This window comes from Erpetoichthys calabaricus, chromosome 18, assembly GCF_900747795.2.
Source record: "Erpetoichthys calabaricus chromosome 18, fErpCal1.3, whole genome shotgun sequence".
Taxonomy (NCBI): Eukaryota; Metazoa; Chordata; class Cladistia; order Polypteriformes; family Polypteridae; genus Erpetoichthys; species Erpetoichthys calabaricus.
In genome coordinates, this window is record NC_041411.2 from 7,401,418 (window position 1) to 7,419,959 (window position 18,542).

At 40.5% G+C, this 18,542-nt stretch overlaps 2 protein-coding genes across 8 annotated transcripts in view; both read left to right on the forward strand.

Annotated features, from left to right (window-relative positions):
- Positions 1 to 18,542, forward strand: part of LOC114669201 (breakpoint cluster region protein-like) — a 407,369-nt gene that overhangs the window by 383,343 nt on the left and 5,484 nt on the right. For both annotated transcript variants that reach the window (XM_051921207.1, XM_051921206.1), the window contains exons 16-21: positions 160 to 291; positions 7,805 to 7,864; positions 9,151 to 9,260; positions 15,025 to 15,164; positions 15,364 to 15,498; positions 16,468 to 16,573. In XM_051921207.1, coding sequence (XP_051777167.1) covers positions 160 to 291; positions 7,805 to 7,864; positions 9,151 to 9,260; positions 15,025 to 15,164; positions 15,364 to 15,498; positions 16,468 to 16,573 — 683 coding nt within the window. The remainder of the gene's footprint in view (positions 1 to 159; positions 292 to 7,804; positions 7,865 to 9,150; positions 9,261 to 15,024; positions 15,165 to 15,363; positions 15,499 to 16,467; positions 16,574 to 18,542) is intronic.
- Positions 1 to 18,542, forward strand: part of specc1la (sperm antigen with calponin homology and coiled-coil domains 1-like a) — a 284,094-nt gene that overhangs the window by 155,115 nt on the left and 110,437 nt on the right. The gene's annotated exons all lie outside the window — the stretch shown is intronic.

The following is an 18,542-nucleotide window of genomic DNA, read 5'->3' on the forward strand; positions in this document are numbered from 1 at the left end:
TGCTGCTCAGACCCTTAAAGAGCTGCTGTGTTCTCAGATGGTGTCCCTTTCAAACTTATAAACATGTATTTTATTTATGTTCCTTCACTTGTTAGCTTAAAATGGCTTTTAAGCCTGGATGTGTAGATTAATATTTTTTTTTTGGATGCCTTTGACTAGGAGTTTGAGATTGAACTGGAAGGCTCCCAGACACTGCGATTACTCTGTTATGAGAAATGTTACAATAAAACCAAGCTCAACAAAGAGGACGGAGAGAGCACCGATCGGATTATTGGTAAAGGTCAAATTCAGGTAGGACAGTATTTGTGTCATCTTTGCTGCATCATCTTGCACATTTTACTAAAGATGCAGAGGAAATCATTGTCGTGTGATGTGTATGATTAATTGCTTTCCAAAAGAATGCTTCCATTTCATATGATCACAAAGCCATTTCATCAGTCCACAGTTTTTAAGTGGAGAGAATTTTAAGTACTGTGGCTGCTCTCCAGCCAAGGTGACTCAAAAGGCACAATGCAGAATGGTCAGTGAAGTACAGTGACCCCCAGAGTAAACGCCAGTTGAAATCTTGAAGCAATCATTGGAACAGGTTGACATCTGTCTTCATGAGTCGCTGTACACAAAGCATTGAGCAGGCATGGTGTTCATGGCAGGACATCACGAAGGAAGCTGCTTCTCCTAAAAAAAAAAAAACTCCCAACTATATTGGGAAAATAGTTTGTGGACTGATGAAACTAAGGTTGGACTGTTAGGGAAGAATACAAAGCAGTACCTACGGCATTTAAAGGGTGCCACGTACCAACATGAAAACATCATCTCAAAGATGAAGAGCCATCATTGAGTGGAAAATAGATTTCCACTAGGGGGCTCCGCCCCATGCTCGCTTCGCTCGCCAACCCCTGGTCTTGGGTAACCCGAAATAGATTTGAAAGAGATTATTGTCGGCGTAACCCGAAATACATTGATGAATGTATGCGATATGTGCCTGCATTGCTTGCGGCATTTCAGACGCGCGCTGTAGGCGTCTGCGTCAGTTGTGGTCTTTCGTTTTAAACCCGTGCCTGCTTTGCTTCCGCAGTTTCTGACATGCGTTGTAGGCGTCTATGTACATTGTATTTGTTCATGCGGAGCTGTTTGGTTTTGGAGCCGAGACAGTTTTGCTTCTGCGGTTTCAGACGCGCGTTGTAGGTGCCTACGTCTATTGTTTTTATCCATGCGGGCTCGCTTTTGTAGCTCCGTTAGTTGAGCTGGATCGTTTTGGAGCCGTGACCGTGACTCCATGTTATCCGTTGTCTACCGTTAGTAATATGGATAATTGCACTTACTGTTAATACGGAGTGTTTTCTGTGGTTGTACCGTTAATAATGCATCACTGTAATGTGATTCACATATGCTATATGGTTTGGACGTGTGAGGATGCCGTACGTTTAATACGGAGAGTTCGTGGCGCGTTGTTGCTTCATGTCCTATTCAGAAGTGCGTTTTAAATGCCTGCGCCTTTCGTACTTTCCCGCGCCTTCCGTACTGTCTTTGTGGACCTGTGGGGCCTCCGTAGCCTCTTCCGTTTGACTCTGGGGTGCAGCACAGAATCCTCTTATTTGTGTGGCTGTGTCGTTAGTCGTTAGCTATGGGCGCGTTGTTGCTTCATTTCTCATTCACGTTAGTTGAGCTCTTTCGTTTTTGGTCCGTGACTCCTTCATTCGCGGTGGATAAGACTTCGCTTGCAGTTTATGGGACGCGTGCAGGCGCAGTACGTCTCATGGTTCCATCGCCGTGTACCTGCGTTCATATCCGGTTTATTCTCGGTTAGTAATATGGATGTTTATCGAGATGTCCTACATAATAATGTCAGTATAGCTTTGAAGCTCAGTTAACATTGAAGTTAATTTACTACAGCATGGGTTAAAATACAAACATCCGCTTTTTGGAGTGGCCCACTTTGAGCCCAGACCTTAACCCAACAGAGGTGCTATGGGATGACCTGACCTCTTTGTGATGTTGTGCTGAGTGAAAGGGAACTGTAAAAAATATTTTTTTGTGTGATGCATCAAAATGTAAATTTTCTCAAAGGGAGCAGATGACTTTTGTACTTCAAATGTAGATATGTACTGTGCAGTAATTTGCTGAATGAACATTTACAGAAAGAACATTTAATTTTCATGTTACAATGTTAAAAAGAGACATTGCCAACAAAAAAAGACTTCCTGTCCAATGACATGTAATCCAGAGCTGCGAATGCTTGTATCCCAGGAATTCATCCATCCATTATCCAACCCGCTATATCCTAACTTACAGGGGGTCTGCTGGAGCCAATCCCAGCCAACACAGGGCGCAAGGCAGGAAACAAACCCCGGCAAGGGCGCCAGCCCACCGCAGGGCACACACCCACACACCAAGCACAATTTAGAATCAACAATGCACCTAACCTGCATGTCTTTGGACTGTGGGAGGAAACCCATGCAGACACGGGGAGAACATGCAAACTCCACGCAAGGAGGACTCGGGAGGCGAACCCAGGTGTCCTAACTGTGATGCAGCAGCGCTACCCACTACGCCACCGTGCCGCCCTATTCCAGAAATTACAACTCCTTTAAAGAATGCAAGATTACACCACTTTTCTGATTTTTTTTTCTCATCCCCTAAATGGTGCATGCTTGCATCTCCGTTGAATACTGATGAATACTGATGAAACAAGTGGCACTGCTAAATAGTTCTTCAAATTGGTTCTCCACCACTCCTTCGTTAGCCGCTTAGATCTCTCGTTACAGCATCCTGTAGTTGGTTACTCGTGACTTCTCATTGTGGTTTTCCAATTCTCAGTTTTGGCAACTCTCATCCACCAAATATTTGGCTTTAATTATTGTTCCACTTATCTAGTTCCCAAAAAATAAATGCTTTATGACAAGTCTATTCTTTAAGTGATTACATTATTTAAACATGCCAAACTCATTCAAATTTAACATCTTCTCTGAGGCATGTTACTGTCATGAATGCTTATAAACAGAATTCTCAGACTAAAAAGTAAAAAAAAAATGTCTGTAGCAGTAAGTTTAGTGTAGTTTGGCAATTATTAAGCTACTTGAATAAACAATGCGCATTAATCACCCGGTTATTAATAGAAACCCAGTTCTTGGAATGCCTTATTTTGGTTAGAGAATTCAGGTTGTAGATCAAGCACAGGAAAGAAATCTCTGAGTCAGAAAGTTTGTTTTAAAATATTTAATGAAAATTCAAAGCAAGCAATCCATACAAGAATAAAGAAAAAAGTTGTTACACACGTAGAATAAAAGGCAAAAAAAAAAAAGAAAAAACATATCTTCCCTAAACTTAGCTTTTCTTGTAAAACTTTAGTTGTTTCTATACTTTAAGATTCTTAACTTCTTTTTAAATGTACGGCGCAGCACTTTCAATTAAGTGCTTTGTCTTGCATGTTACTTAGTACACAAAACACGCACACAAGGTACTCAAGGCACAGTTTAAAAAATTGAGCCCTCTACACCTTACACATGACAAGGCTGTTCACTAACTGACAATAATTTAGTCAGAGAAGTTAGAAATAGCTAGAATATACCAATACAAGTCAACTGATGGGGGTTATAGCAACCTCCCATAGATTATGGACTATCATTTAGTAAAACATTTATGAAACTTATGTAACTAGGAAATGGCTCTTACACAGGTTATTGGCCTCATAACCCAAGTTAACACCGGTAGATTTCACCGCGAATTACCCAATTATGTGGCCATGTAAACCCTTAACTGGGTTACTGTTACACATGTATTTCCTTGACACGCGCTTTCAATAGCAATGGGTAGAATTGTCCACAAAATACATTTCCTGAGGGCAATCGTAATATTCCTTCTCCTGCCTGAAATAATCTGTCTGAAAATTTCAGAAATTACTAAATTGTTGTTGATGAGCTGAACGTACAGTGCTAAGCTCCGCAACACAATCTTAGGAGCGGAAGGGCAACATGTTAAAAGTAAACATGCATTATGTAGTCTGATTACGTTTTAAAGGAACAAGTCACCTAACGCATATGTTATCTTATTGAAATAAAGAGACCTACATTGTTATTATTCCAGCATTATGTACCAGTATGTTGTTCCTTTGCAGGGCTCAGTTACACAGCCACGCAGAAAAAGAGTATGCTGAATACAATCCAAAAACAGACCTAGATAGATGATACTATTAAGTGGATGCAGTGGATTCTCCATAATTGATAGGAGCCTGCTGAATAAATAAATAAAATAAATAAAGCGTCAGTTTGACTAAGCATATTTATAAAACACAAGGAAATGATCACATGCTTGGCGATTCTAAATTGGCCCTAGTGTGTGCTTGGTGTGTGTGTGTGTTTGTGTGTGTCCTGCGGTGGGTTGGCACCCTGCCCGGGATTGGTTCCTGCCTTGTGCCCTGTGTTGGCTGAGATTGGCTCCAGCAGACCCCCGTGACCCTGTGTTCAGATTCAGCGGGTTGGGAAATGGATGGATGGATGGATGATCACATACGTCTTGCTTATTTTCAGATTCACAGTTTTTGTTTTGCGCTGTTTAATGACGTTGGAGCATTTTGACAAAGGAGAACTTTGGAAGATTACTTGCCCATGTAGATGCAAAAGTTTAAGAAATCAGGGTTCTACCTTAACCTGTTTTATGGGCGGCACAGTGGCGCAGTGGTAGCTCTGCTGCCTCACAGTTAGGAGACCTGGATTCGCTTCCCGGGTCCTCCTTGCGTGGAGTTTGCATGTTCTCCCTGTGTCTGCGTGGGTTTCCTCCCACAGTCCAAAGACATGCAGGTTAGGTGGATGGGTGATTCTAAATTGGCCCTAGTGTGTGTGCTTGGTGTTTGTGTGTGTCCTGCGGTGGGTTGGCACCCTTCCCGGGATTGGTTCCTGCCCTGTGTTGGCTGGGATTGGCTCCAGCAGACCCCCGTGACCCTGTGTTCGGATCCAGCAAGTTGGAAAATGGATACCTTAACCTGTTTATGTGTGTGCATTTAAACACACTCAATTTCCACAGTTTCTTATTTCTAATATTTTAACTTAGTGCAAGTATGATGAACATCTGTAGTCATAGTGTAGAAAAGGCGCTATATAGTCGCCCGACCCGGCACAGAAGAACACAGAGGCACATACTGTATAAAGCACAAGGACTTTTATTTTTCTCTTCACCCGTGGGCGCACGTCTTCTTCCCTGTGACCCACAGGCAATACACAGTCCCAAACCACACTTTTTCACAAAACACAACAATCCTTCCTTTTCACCACCACTCCTCCACAAGCGTCGTCTCCTTCCTCCCAACTCTGTCTGTCTGAGTGGTGGTGGCCGGCCCTTTTTATATCCCACCCGGTAGCGTTCCAGGTGCTTGACCACCTGGTTCTAATTGCACTTCCGGGTGGGGCTGAAGATTCGACCAGCCAGGCTGCAGACTCCACGCAGCTGGCCCTAGCGGCCATCCGAGCCCCCAACCAGGCTGTGGAGGACTCCATCTCCCATGGAGCCATGCGCTAGGTTGGGGAATCATCGTCCGCCAGGGAGGCTGCCACCAAGTGTCCCAGGGGAGGTATTGAACTGTCCATGGCTGCTCCCCCGGAACAGATGCAGCAGGGGCGTCCCTGCCGGGCATGGGACCCGGCTGTCCATTACAATAGCTTAAAATGTAAATGTTTGATATTATATGTCAACACAACCCCACCGCTCACATAAATAGAATGAATAACCCCGGCTTGGGAGAGTTGATGTGGACATACGGGCTTAAAGGTGAGGTATGGAGAGATAAGCCAAGTGGCAGTTTCTATGACTACCTTCAGAAAGAAGATAAAACCATTCCAGCTGACCATAGCCCATAGCCTCTGCGTTAATTAGTTCATATGGGAAGTATTAATCATCTGTCTGTCAACCTTCTTGCCATTCACAAGGCGTTTTTGTCCTACTAACAAAGACAAGTGGCATTTTTTGTGACACTAGAGCCATGCCGACAATAAGCTTAGCTTTATTATTAAACACCAAAATGTTAAACGTGTAGAGGATTTTCCAGGTGAATTACTATGTATCGAGTATCTAGCCAGATTCATAAGCATTGTAACCAATAAAAGAAAAAAAAAATCCCTTTCTGCTTGCCAGTGAAATCTATGCAGGCAGGCGGAGTTTTCAGGCGACGCATCACCCATGACTACCAGACGGCTCATTAAAGAGCGCGCTCAGCTATTGGTGTTACCCACGGGTGTTGCATTCAGATGTGAGGGAGCCTCCATTGTGCAGAAGAGAAAGCAGAAAGGCTGAAAAACTGCATGGAAACAGGAAAGCCTATGAATAACAATGAAGCTGGCAACATCTCCTGCTTTGTTTGGCCACGTGACCTGGAGACCGAAGAAAGGGGGGCCGAGGCTTTCACATGCATTGAGCCTTAATGAGAGGACAGGACGGTGCCTCAGCTCCAGCGTTGCCGGCTGTAATTGGAGATGATTAAAGTGCTTAAATATGAATGAGACAGCAGCGGGAATGAAACTTGCAGTGCTTGGCTTACGGCTCCTATTTAGAAGCCTATTAGATCTGAAAAGGTTTAGCTTTATAATTTGTATGTATGCAGACAAAAAAATAAATAAAAATAGCATATAATGGGTGCATCTTAATAAAATATACTGTAGCAACCTTGCCATTGTATGTAATTGTATTAGACAGCAAATTAAGATTCTTTTTAGCAGGATGGATAATCAACAAATAGTACTATGACACCCAAAAGAATTAAAAAAAATATATATCCCCCTTGATTAATGGAACTGGCTTTTAGTTTGTGTGTTTTTAAATTTGGTGAGCCCTTTGTGGACTGACACCCAGAGCTGCCAGGCTGGGGTGTGGCAGAGCAGACCGTCATTCGCAGTTTGGCAGGTTTCCCAGTGTCATTTATCTGGGCTGTGTGCAGCTGCCTATCATGATGGCTTTCCCAGTCTTCAAAATAGTTTGTCTTTAGGGGGCCTAGAGCAGTCGTTCAAACAGAAAGACTTCTTGTTTGTCATCCAAAAACAAAAATCAAATGAAGACTTGGGCACAAAATTCCACATCGATATGACGGATGCCTTCATCAGAGAAGACCGATGGATTATACTGTCAGCTGTTGCTGCACATTAGGATATCAGCTATGGTTCTTCACCCGCCATAATGCAGGATGACTTGGGGTATGTAATGTTTGTGCAAGATGGCTGCCCAAAAAGCTTACTGGTCTGCACAAGCCAACATCCTTGGGTGAACTTCATCACGTTTCACTCCTTCTCCCCAAATTTATCTCATGATGGGGGTGTTGTACAACAACAATGCAGTCCTGCACTGGAGCGACCATGTGTATTTGTACTAGACTAAGGGGTAGAGCACTTTCTGTGTGTATTCAAACTACCCATGAGCCTTCGTGAGTGTGTTGTATTGTGTTAGCTTATATCTGTTGCGGTTACTGCTGAATTGCCTTTACTTTTTCATTTTCCCTCATAATCAAAAAATACTTTTCAAGACAAGCTTATTATTCTCATTTGTGTAGTACATTGCTGGTTGGCCACTTTGTAAAATAGCACAAGCTAGAAATTAGGCAAGTGTCTGGCTAAAAACTTCAGATACAGGAACTTTGAATCATTTAATTAGGTGGTTATGGAAGCAATAATGTCTAAAGATAGCTAAACTTGAGAAGTCTATATTTGAGAGAGAGAGAGAGAGAGACAGTATTTGAATTATTATTATTATTATTATTTGCTATAAATTAACAAATGAGTGTCCCATATAAATGACAATATTTTAAATTCCTTTTGTTTTAATGCAGCTGGACCCACAGTCTTTACAAGACAAAGATTGGCAGAGGACTTTGATATCAATGAATGGGGTGAGTGGAATCTATAGATAGATAGATAGATAGATAGATAGATAGATAGATAGATAGATAGATAGATAGATAGATAGATAGATAGATAGATAGATAGATAGATAGATAGATGTGAAAGGCACTATATGATAGATAGATAGATAGATAGATAGATAGATAGATAGATAGATAGATAGATAGATAGATAGATAGATAGATAGATAGATACTTTATTAATCCCAAGGGGAAATTTACATACTCCAGCAGCAGCAGCATACTGATAAAGAAAATATTAAATTAAAGAGTGATAACAATGCAGGTATAACAGACAATAACTTTGTATAATGTTAACGTTTATACACCCAAACCCCCCCCAAAGGTGGAATTGAAGAGTCACATAGTGAGAGGGAGGAACGATCTCCTCAGTCTGTCAGTGGAGCAGGACGGTGACAGCAGTCTGTCGCTGAAGCTGCTCCTCTGTCTGGAGATGATCCTGTTCAGTGGATGCAGTGGATTCTCCACGATTGACAGAAGTCTGCTCAGCACCCGTTGCTCTGCCACGGATGTCAAACTGTCCAGCTCCATGCCTACAATAGAGCCTGCCTTCCTCACCAGTTTGTCCAGGCATGAGGCGTCCTTCTTCTTTATGCTGCCTCCCCAGCACACCACCGTGTAGAAGAGGGCGCTCGCCACAACTGTCTGATAGAACATCTGAAGCATCTTATTGCAGATGTTGAAGGACACCAGCCTTCTAAGGAAGTATAGTCGGCTCTGTCCTCTCTTGCACAGAGCATCAATACTGCTTTTTCTTGGAACAACTCTGAAGATGAGGAAGATAGCTTTGTATCGTGTTTTTATGTGATTGAAAAACTCTTCCAGATCATCTCAATGTGTAATATAAATACAGTAAAAAGAATTAGAACGACACAAGAACAGAAAATCAGAAAGATGTCAAGAACCAAGAAAGCAACATTGGGGCCTTCTTTTTGAGGCAAAATTAAATTCCTAGCGATATGGCAAACTCTTGTTTTTTCTTTCTGAATGCTGCTAATTGCTTCACAAGTATAACAAACTACTAATAGTTAAAAAGTGATGTGCCACTGTTATGCAGAAGTAATATTTTCTCAATTTTGCTTCTTCTGTTTCCACCATACTGGAAATATCTGCATTACTTTATTTTTGCATCTTGTTGTTCATTTATTTTTGTTTTGCTACCTGGTGGGTTGAGAAAAGTACAAATACAGTATTTATGTGAGGAGAATTGTTTATTGAGTTGCTTTGATGAAATTCATTTTTTCAATTCACAGATTGAGATCAAACTCTCTATGAAGTTCACCAGTCGAGAGCTTAGTCTTAAGAGAATGCCATCAAGAAAGCAAACTGGAGTATTTGGTGTTAAAATTGGAGTTGTAACAAAGTAAGTAGAACATAAGAAAATTTTACAAAAGAGAGGAAACCATTCAGTTCATCAAGCCAGTTTGTTTACCTAATATCTAAGATGTCCCCAATGTCTTATCCAGTTTCTTCTTAAAGATTGTCAAAGTTTTTGCTTCAGTTCCTGGTCTCAGTAGTTACTTCCTGAGTCCCAAAACTCTTTGCATAAAGAAATGCTTCCTGGCTACAGTTTCAAATACACATCCCCTTAATGTCCACTGATGTCCTCAGGTATGTGATTCATCCTCGTGTTGCTGGATCTACTTTACAAGTGCCTTTGAGGATTTTAAATACCTGAATTGGGTCCCCACACAGTCTCCTTTGTTCGAGTATAAACAGCCCATTTAGATAACTCATGTAACCTTTGTTGCATGTGTTTTGGATTTGATAAGTACGTACTTGGAGAACACCTGGACAACTGTTAGGAGTGTGCTATTTGAAGTGGTAGTTGTCTGGCTAGGAAGGCGAGGTTAAGGATCCCAGAGCAGTGAAGTATCTGCAATGATCACTGCAGCACAAGACTGGCCAAAATAGGAACTATAAATAAAATATAAAAGTGCCCTGTTTTAAATCTGAAGTCAAAATGAAATGTATAAACGTACTCAGTAAAAATTAAAAGGTTATGTTTATGGGAAAATATATCTAAATATATACAGTCATATGAAAAACTTTGGGAACCCCTCTCAGCCTGCATAATAATTGACTCTCCGTTCAACAATAAAGATATCATTGGTATGTCTTTCATTTCCTAGGAACATCTGAGTACTGCGGTGTTTTCCAAACAAAGATTTATAGTGACGCAGTATTTAGTTGTATGAAATTAAATCAAATGTGAAAAACTGGCTGTGCACAAATGTGGGTCCCCTTGTCATTGTGCTGATTTGAATGCCTGTCACTGCTCAATGCTGATTGGTTGATGAGCTCATTAACCCTTCATAGACAGGTGTGTCCAATCATGAGATATAAAGGTATTTAAGGTGGTCAATTACAAGTTGTGCTTCCTTCCCTTTGACTCTCCTCTGAAGAGTGATAGCATGGGATCCTCAAAGCAACTCTCCAAAGATCTGAAAACAAAGATTGTTGAGTCTCCTGGTTTAGGGGAAGGCTACAAAAAGCCATCTCAGAGGTGTAAACTGTCAGTTTCAACTGTAAGGAATGGAATCAGCAAATGGAAGGCCACAGGCACAGTTGCTGTTAAACCCAGCAGGTCTGGCAGGCCAAGAAAAATACAGGAGCGGCATATGAGCAGGATTGTGAGAATGGTTACAGACAACCCACAGATCACCTCCAAAGACCTGCAAGAACATCTTGCTGCAGATGGTGTATCTGTACATCGCTCTACAATTCAGCGCAATTTCCACAAAGAACATCTGTATGGCAGGGTGATGAGAAAGAAGCCCTTTCTGCACTCACGCCACAAACAGAGTTGCTTGTTGTATGCTAATGCTCATTTGGACAAGCCAGATTCATTTTGGAACAAAGTGCTTTGGACTGAGGAGACAAAAATTGAGTTACTTGGTCATAACAAAAAGCGCTTTGCATGGCAGAAGAAGAACACCACATAACAAGAAAAACACCTGCTACCTACTGTCAAATTTGGTGGAAGTTCCATCATGCTGTGGGGCTGTGTGGCTAGTTCAGGGACTGGGGCCCTTGTTAAAGTCGAGGGTCAGATGAATTCAACCCAACATCAACAAATTCTTCAGGATAATGTTCAAGCATCAGTCACAAAGTTGAAGTTATGCAGAGGTTGGATATTCCAACAAGACAACGACCCAAAACACAGTTGGAAATCTACAAAGGCATTCATGCAGAGGGAGAAGTACAATGTTGTGGAATGGCCGTCACAGTCCCCTGACTTGAATATCATGAAAAATCTATGGGATGGTTTGAAGCAGGCTGTCCATCAAATTGAACTGAACTGGAGAGATTTTGTATGAAGATTGGTCAGAAATACCTCCATCCAGAATCAGACACTCATCAGAGGCTATAGGAGAACAGCGTCTAGAGGCTGTTAGATTTACAAAAGGAGGCTCAACTAAGTATTGATGTCATATCTCTGTTGCGGTGCCCAAATTTTTGCACCTGTGTAATTTTGTTATGATGCATATTGCATATTTTCTGTTAATCCAATAAACTTAATGTCACTGCTGAAATCCTACTGTTTCTATAAGGCATGTCACATATTAAAAGGAAGTTGCTACTTTGAAAGCTCAGCCAATGAGAAACAAAAATCCAAAGAATTAAGAGGGGTTCCCAACTTTTTCATGTGACTGTGTGTATGTACAGTATGTATGTATGTATGTGTATATATATATATATATATATATATATATATATATATATATATATATATATATATATATATATATATATATATATATATAGTGGAACGTGTCCCGGACACAGACAAACGGACACGTTCAAATCACCCACAACATCGTTTATTTTCCATATTTACAGTGCACACTCTAACCCCAAATTCCCCAAATGTCCAGGCCTTCAAACAATGCCTCGTTTTCCTTCAGGCCGCCTCCTTGCCTCCTCCAAGATTTCATCCTTTGTTCTCTCCCGACTCCAGCCCCTGAATGGAGGGAGGCGGCCCCTTTTATAGTCACTCGGATGTGCTCCAGGTGCCTCCCGACAATCTTCTGCCGGCACTCCCCAGTGTGGCGGAAGTGCCAGCTGGCGCCCCCGGAAGCACTCCGGGTGTCCCCGATCCTCTTCCCCCCAGCACTTCCGGGTGTGGCAGAAGTGCTGAGGTCCAGGGCTCCTTAGGCATTGGGGCGCCCCCTGGCGGTGATCACGGGCCCCTACAGGGTTGAGCTTCAAAGCTCTGTGCCCGTGGTACCCATAGCCACCAGGGCGGTCGCCCCCATGTGGTCTGGGGGAGGCATAAGCCCTCCTCCGGGGTGTCCCGGCCGGGTTGCCCCCCCAGCCACCTGTGACAATACTGTGTGTATATATATATATATATATATATATATATATATGTATGTATATGTATATATATGTATATATATGTATATGTATATATATGTATATATATGTATATGTATATATATGTATATATATATATATGTATATATATGTATATGTATATATGTATATATGTATATATATATATGTATGTATATATATGTATATATATATATGTATATATATATATATATATGTATGTGTATATATATATATATATTATATATATATATATATATATATATATATATATATATATATATATATAAATCGATTAATGCTGAGATCAGAATTTGTCTTACAGGTAGTACAGGATGAGGCCAGTGCAGTACCAAACCACACTTACTTGAGTCTTATGTTTTGTTTTTTTAGTGTATCCACCATAAAATATTACAAAATATTCAAAAATAGCAAGTTTGTGATACCAAAAGTAATTATGTTTTGGATATCCAGTATATTATTAAGATTTTTAGAAAGTCTTAAAATTAATCCAGTGGTTTAAAATGAAGGAAAATCTTGTTAAACCACAAAGGAAAACAGGAAAAGGTGGAAGGATATTAAAAACAAAAATAGAAATACTGTGGGTGCTTTTTTTGTGGATATTGTTTGCTATACTAGTCAACTGCTGAGATCTCAGTAAACCAAACATTCAACTTTGTATAATTGCAGCTCCCACCAAGGATGAGTAATATTTGTTTGTCAAACACAACTTGACTGCATAATTTGTGCCAAAAAAAAAAAATGACGACAGGCTCAACTGGGTTATGACTGAAAACACCTACATCTGTGTTCAGGCTTTTATTACAGACCACTCACTGATAATGCTGCTGTAAGAAAGCTGAGATGAATCAGAAGTCTAAATTATAGAGACGGGATAGCAATGCACACAACACTTGATGACATTTGGTAATCCTTCCATCAGGTTTGTAACCTTATTGTCCAGTTCAGGGTCATGGGGAGCCATTGCCCACCCTGTCATCATTGGGTACAAGGCAGAAACCAACCCTAGAGGCTCACTTTTCAGAAGCCGTGGTGGAATTTGAGTGACTTAACGTTGTGTTTATTACAAGCTGCCCATGATAGGTTCTGTTAAACAACGTATCTTGGATCAGAGAAATGCACATACATTGTGTACCCAGTGAGGTAAAACATTTGCCCCAAGATTTACTGGTCAAGTGCATAAAGCATAGCAAATAAGGTTTTAGATGACTATGACGTTATTCTAATACCAGAACAAGAATGAGGTTATAAGTGATGAGGGAACTTATTACTGAGTAAAAGCACAGTGTTTGGAGTCTTTTAGCATAGCAAGTCAATAATTAAACACTGCTTCTTAAGAGCAGCAGTGTTACTTGAAGGATGCGCAGAGAACATGGGAGTGGAATGAATGCAAACAACACTGATTAGGTATTGTCCCTTTGAAGGATGGTTTCAAGTAGGCCATATATTGTGGAGAGGATCACATTGCCTACAAATACAGTAAATCTTCCACAGTAGGTATCGGCACTGATGCCCAGCATTCTAAGAGGGTACCATTCAAACTTGTTGTACTCATTTCACCATTGTCCACATCATCTTTCTGTACAAATCTGGTTGCTACTTGATGGACGGAAGCCCAAATTCAGTCAAATACAGCAGATACTCGGTGTCAGATATTGAAAGGCACCTGACCAAGGGAAATCTACTGTCTCTTCTTCTTCTTTCGGCTGCTCCCATTAGGGGCCATCACAGCGGATCATCTTTTTCCATATCTTTCTGTCCTCTGCATACACCCATCACCTGCATGTCCTCTCTCACCCCATCCATAAATCTTCTCTCAGGCCTTCCTCTTTTCTTCTTCCCTGGAAGCTCTATCCTTAGCATCCTTCTCCTAATATACCCAGCATTTCTCCTCTGCACATGTCCAAACCAAACCAACATGATCTGAGGATTTACTTTGTGATCCTTGAAGAGAACCACATATCTATTGGCAGTAGAAATTAAGTTCTTGTGTTTTTTTTTCCTAATTGCCTCCCAAATTCTTTCTGCAAACAACATCTTCCACACAACCCACATGGTGTACTGCACTAATTTGAACAGATCTAATGGCTTCAGTAAAATCCCTATGTCCCTAAGTCCATGTTCACTGGGGTCTGTCATTTTATTGGGACGTCCTGTCATTATCTGGTCCCACCAGGATCACTGGCCTTCACCTCTGTTCTCTGACTGAATTACTTAATCTTATCTCTGTAATATATCCAGAAATGATCTGGATTCTTTCGTGGTAGCATTGCCAAACAGTGGCACAAACAAGTATAGTAATGGAGGACAGAAAATAAATGCACTCACTAACAGCAAATGAGAATCATGTTCTCCATCATGTACAGAGAATAAAATGATGTTGACTTTATATTGTTTATTAAACTGTTTTAATAAAAGTAGCATATAATAAAGTGAATTACAATAATAAAAAAGGAAGTGCAATGTTTGGAGTAAACAGTAATCACACATGGTGATAATTGCAGATAAAAATGGCTGATGGAATGAAATTGATATCTTTTTACGGTTGTGTATTTTGTGCTTGTGGCTGGTCATTTCCTACCTTGCCACTTATACTGTACTGGGGGGAAACAGGTAAAAAAAAATGGCGTAGATATCTTTTCAGTAATAATAACATTGCCACTGTGAAACTCAGATTCTTTTGTTACTGCAATGTGGAAATAAACCAACTATGAATGAATGTCATTAACAAGCATCCCTTTCTTTGAAAACGTTTCATGTTTTCTCAGGAGAGAGAGGTCCAAGATTCCTTACATTGTGCGACAATGCATAGAAGAGATTGAGAGAAGAGGAATGGAGGAAGTGGGGATCTACCGGGTATCAGGAGTGGCAACTGACATCCAAGCATTAAAGTCCGCGTTTGACGTCAGTAAGTGTTTGCTGTTATGAACAGAAATTGTAGGTCCTAGGGCTTTCCATGCCTTTTAAGTGTGTTCATTTGTGTTATCACACACAGTTCCTGGGAGTGTAATGACACTTGTACACGACTAGACAAACAGACCTGAAGGCCGAATATCGTTTCCTTATTAAGTACTTTATGTTTTAAAAGATGTTTACTTTTCTGTCAGATAACAAAGATGTATCGGTGATGATGAGCGAGATGGATGTGAATGCCATTGCAGGAACTCTAAAGCTGTACTTCCGTGAGCTGCCTGAACCTCTCTTTACTGATGAGCTATACCCTAACTTTGCTGGAGGCATTGGTAAGTGGCATTCCGTGGCATATGGGCTGATTTTTTTTTTTTTTTAAGTAATAAATACTGTATAAACTCGCTTAATCCAGACCAGGAACACACACAAAAAACGTATTTTTAGATGAAGAACTTTATTATAGGAGATTAGTAGTGGGCATGCCCATGGTGGACGGAGCATAACGTAGCTGCAGAAATGGCATTCATTAATCATTCTGGTGTTGCCTTATTGTTACTTGCTAACCCACTCAAATCTAGACCAGGGTTGCTGTTGGGCTGAAGCCTATCCCTGTTAGCATAGGGCACAAAGCATGAACAAACCATAGAGAAGGTGTCAGTCCATTGTAGGGACAGTGGGTTTGGTTTTATTGACCAGAGGAATCCCTCACAGACTCTGACCCTGGGCTCCTGCCCGTAATAAATAGTGCTAGTTTTTATATGCTATATATAGTTTATAAATATGGTGAATATAAAAATAATTAATGGGGTTTTATGTAAATGTTCTTATAATGTAGCTGCTTTTGGTCGGATGCCATCATCCTTATAATGTAGGATGTTGTCTGTTTTGGGGGTCAGTGTAAACATTTTACACTGAGAGAAAAGTGTAATGCATTACTGCAAAGAGTTCTCTCCCAGCATATACTGGTGGGGTTTCAGTCTGTGTGTGTTCACCACTATGTATGCCAGTTTTTTTGCAGAATACAGCAAGATCACAGGTCCACGCTAGCTTATACTTCATACTCAAATCGTTGCTTTTCATGTTGACATTACTTTTTAGGTTTTTAAAGTACTGGTTGATGGTAGAATATCCAAATTAAACAGTGGTTTCTTTCTTTTTTTTTATTGGACTTGCATTGAAATATGAAGAACACCAAGAAAGGGTGAAGGCTTTCTTGTACATAAAAAGTGTATTAAGATTCTTACACTCAATAGTGGACTGCATTCACATATTCACATATACTATAAATGTTTTTCTTTCAGCCTTGTCTGACAGTGTTGCAAAAGAAAGCTGTATGCTGAACTTGCTGCTGTCCTTACCCGAGCCAAATCTCGTCACATTCCTCTTTCTTCTGGACCATTTAAAGAGGTGAGATATGAATTTACTTCCGTGAGATGCTCTGTTAAATTGAAATTATGTATTCTTTTAAAAGCTCTATGGATTTGCATAAGTAATATTTTGCTGTGTAATTATGTTAAGAATTTCTAAAGTTAATGGAATTTAAAATATGTAATTTAATCAAAATGGTGCCCAATGTACGAGGTTATATAGTTTATGGGAATATTTTTTTTACTTTATACTGTAAAATACTAATTTTAAGTTATTACTTATGGTAGCAGGAATTCTGTCTGACATTTCATGTTAAACTAATAGATAAATGAGCATATGCTGTCCGGGAAACAAACATCAAGAGGAATAAAATCATTCATTTTTAATTAAAAATCTGTTTCTGTTAATAGTTTTTGTTAATCGTTTGGGAAGACTTGAATAACTATTTTAAAGTTAAAGTATTTGTTATAGTCATAATGCTGCATGCTGAATCTAGCAACAAAAAGGTATTTCCATTGTAGTATAAAATGATTGTCTTGTTTTTGTTCTATCAATAAACTTCTTAATATATACGCCTATCAGCCACAACATTGAAAGCACTAACAGATGAAGTGAATAGTGTTGGTTATCTCTTTACAATGTCACATGGGAAGGTGCGGGATATATTAGGCAGTAAGTAAACTGTCAGTTCTCAATGGTGATGTTTTGGAAGCAGGATAAATGGGCAAACATAAGGATCTGAGTGACTTTGATGAGGACTAAAGTTTGTTCGATAGATGATTGAGTGAGAGCCTCTCTACAATGGCAGGTCTTGGGGGCTGTTCGTGGTATGCAGTGGTTAGAACCTACCAAAAGCAGTCCAAGGGAGGACAACCAGTGAATCGGCAACAGGGTCATTGGTGGCCAAGGCTCACTGATGCATTTGTGAAGTGTGGGCTAGCCAGTCTGGTCCAGTCCCACAGAAGAGCACCAATTGCAGAAAAACTCCATGTTGGCCATGAGAGAAAGGTGTCCGAACACACAGTACATCACAGCTTGCTGTTTATGGGGCTGTGTTACTGCAAAATGGTTAGAGTGCCCATCCTGACCCCTGCCCACCAGTGCAAGTGGCTACAATTGGCACATGCAAGTCAGGATTACACCATGGAACAATAGAAGAAGGTGGCCTGGTTTGATAAATGACCTTCTCATTAAGCAGCTAAGTGCATGTGCATAGATTACCTAGTAAAGAGATGATAGCACAATGCACTTTGGGAAGAAGGCAAGCCGGCAGAGGCCTTGTGATGCTCTGGGCAATGTTCTTCTGGGAAACTTGGACCCTGGCATTCTTAAGAATGTTAGTGTGACACAAACCCCCTACATAAAGATTGTTACAGAACCCATACAGCACTTATTGACAACGGTACTCCCTGATGGCAGTGGCTTCTTTCAGCAAGATAATGACCCCAGCCACATTGCAAAAATTGTTTAGGAATGGTTTCAGGAGCATGAAGAGTTCAAGGTGCTGACTTGGTCTCCATATTCCCCATATCTTAATCCAATCATGCTTCTGGGGGATGTGCTGGACAAACATTTTTGATCCATGGAGAACCCACCTCGCAACTTAAAGGACTTTAAGGATCTGCTGACAGACAGACAGACAGACACAGACAGACAGACAGACAGACAGACAGACAGACAGACAGACAGACAGACAGACAGACAGACAGACAGACAGACAGACAGACAGACAGATAGATAGATAGATAGATAGATAGATAGATAGATAGATAGATAGATAGATAGATAGATAGATAGAATACTTTATTAATCCCAAGAGGAAATTCACATACTCCAGCAGCAGCATACTGATACAAAAAAAACAATATTAAAGAGTAATAAAAATGTACGTAAAAACAGACAGTAACTTTGTATAATGTTAACGTTTACCTCCCCGGGTGGAATTGAAGAGTCACATAGTGTGGGGGAGGAACGATCTCCTCAGTCTGTCAGTGGAGCAGGACGGTGA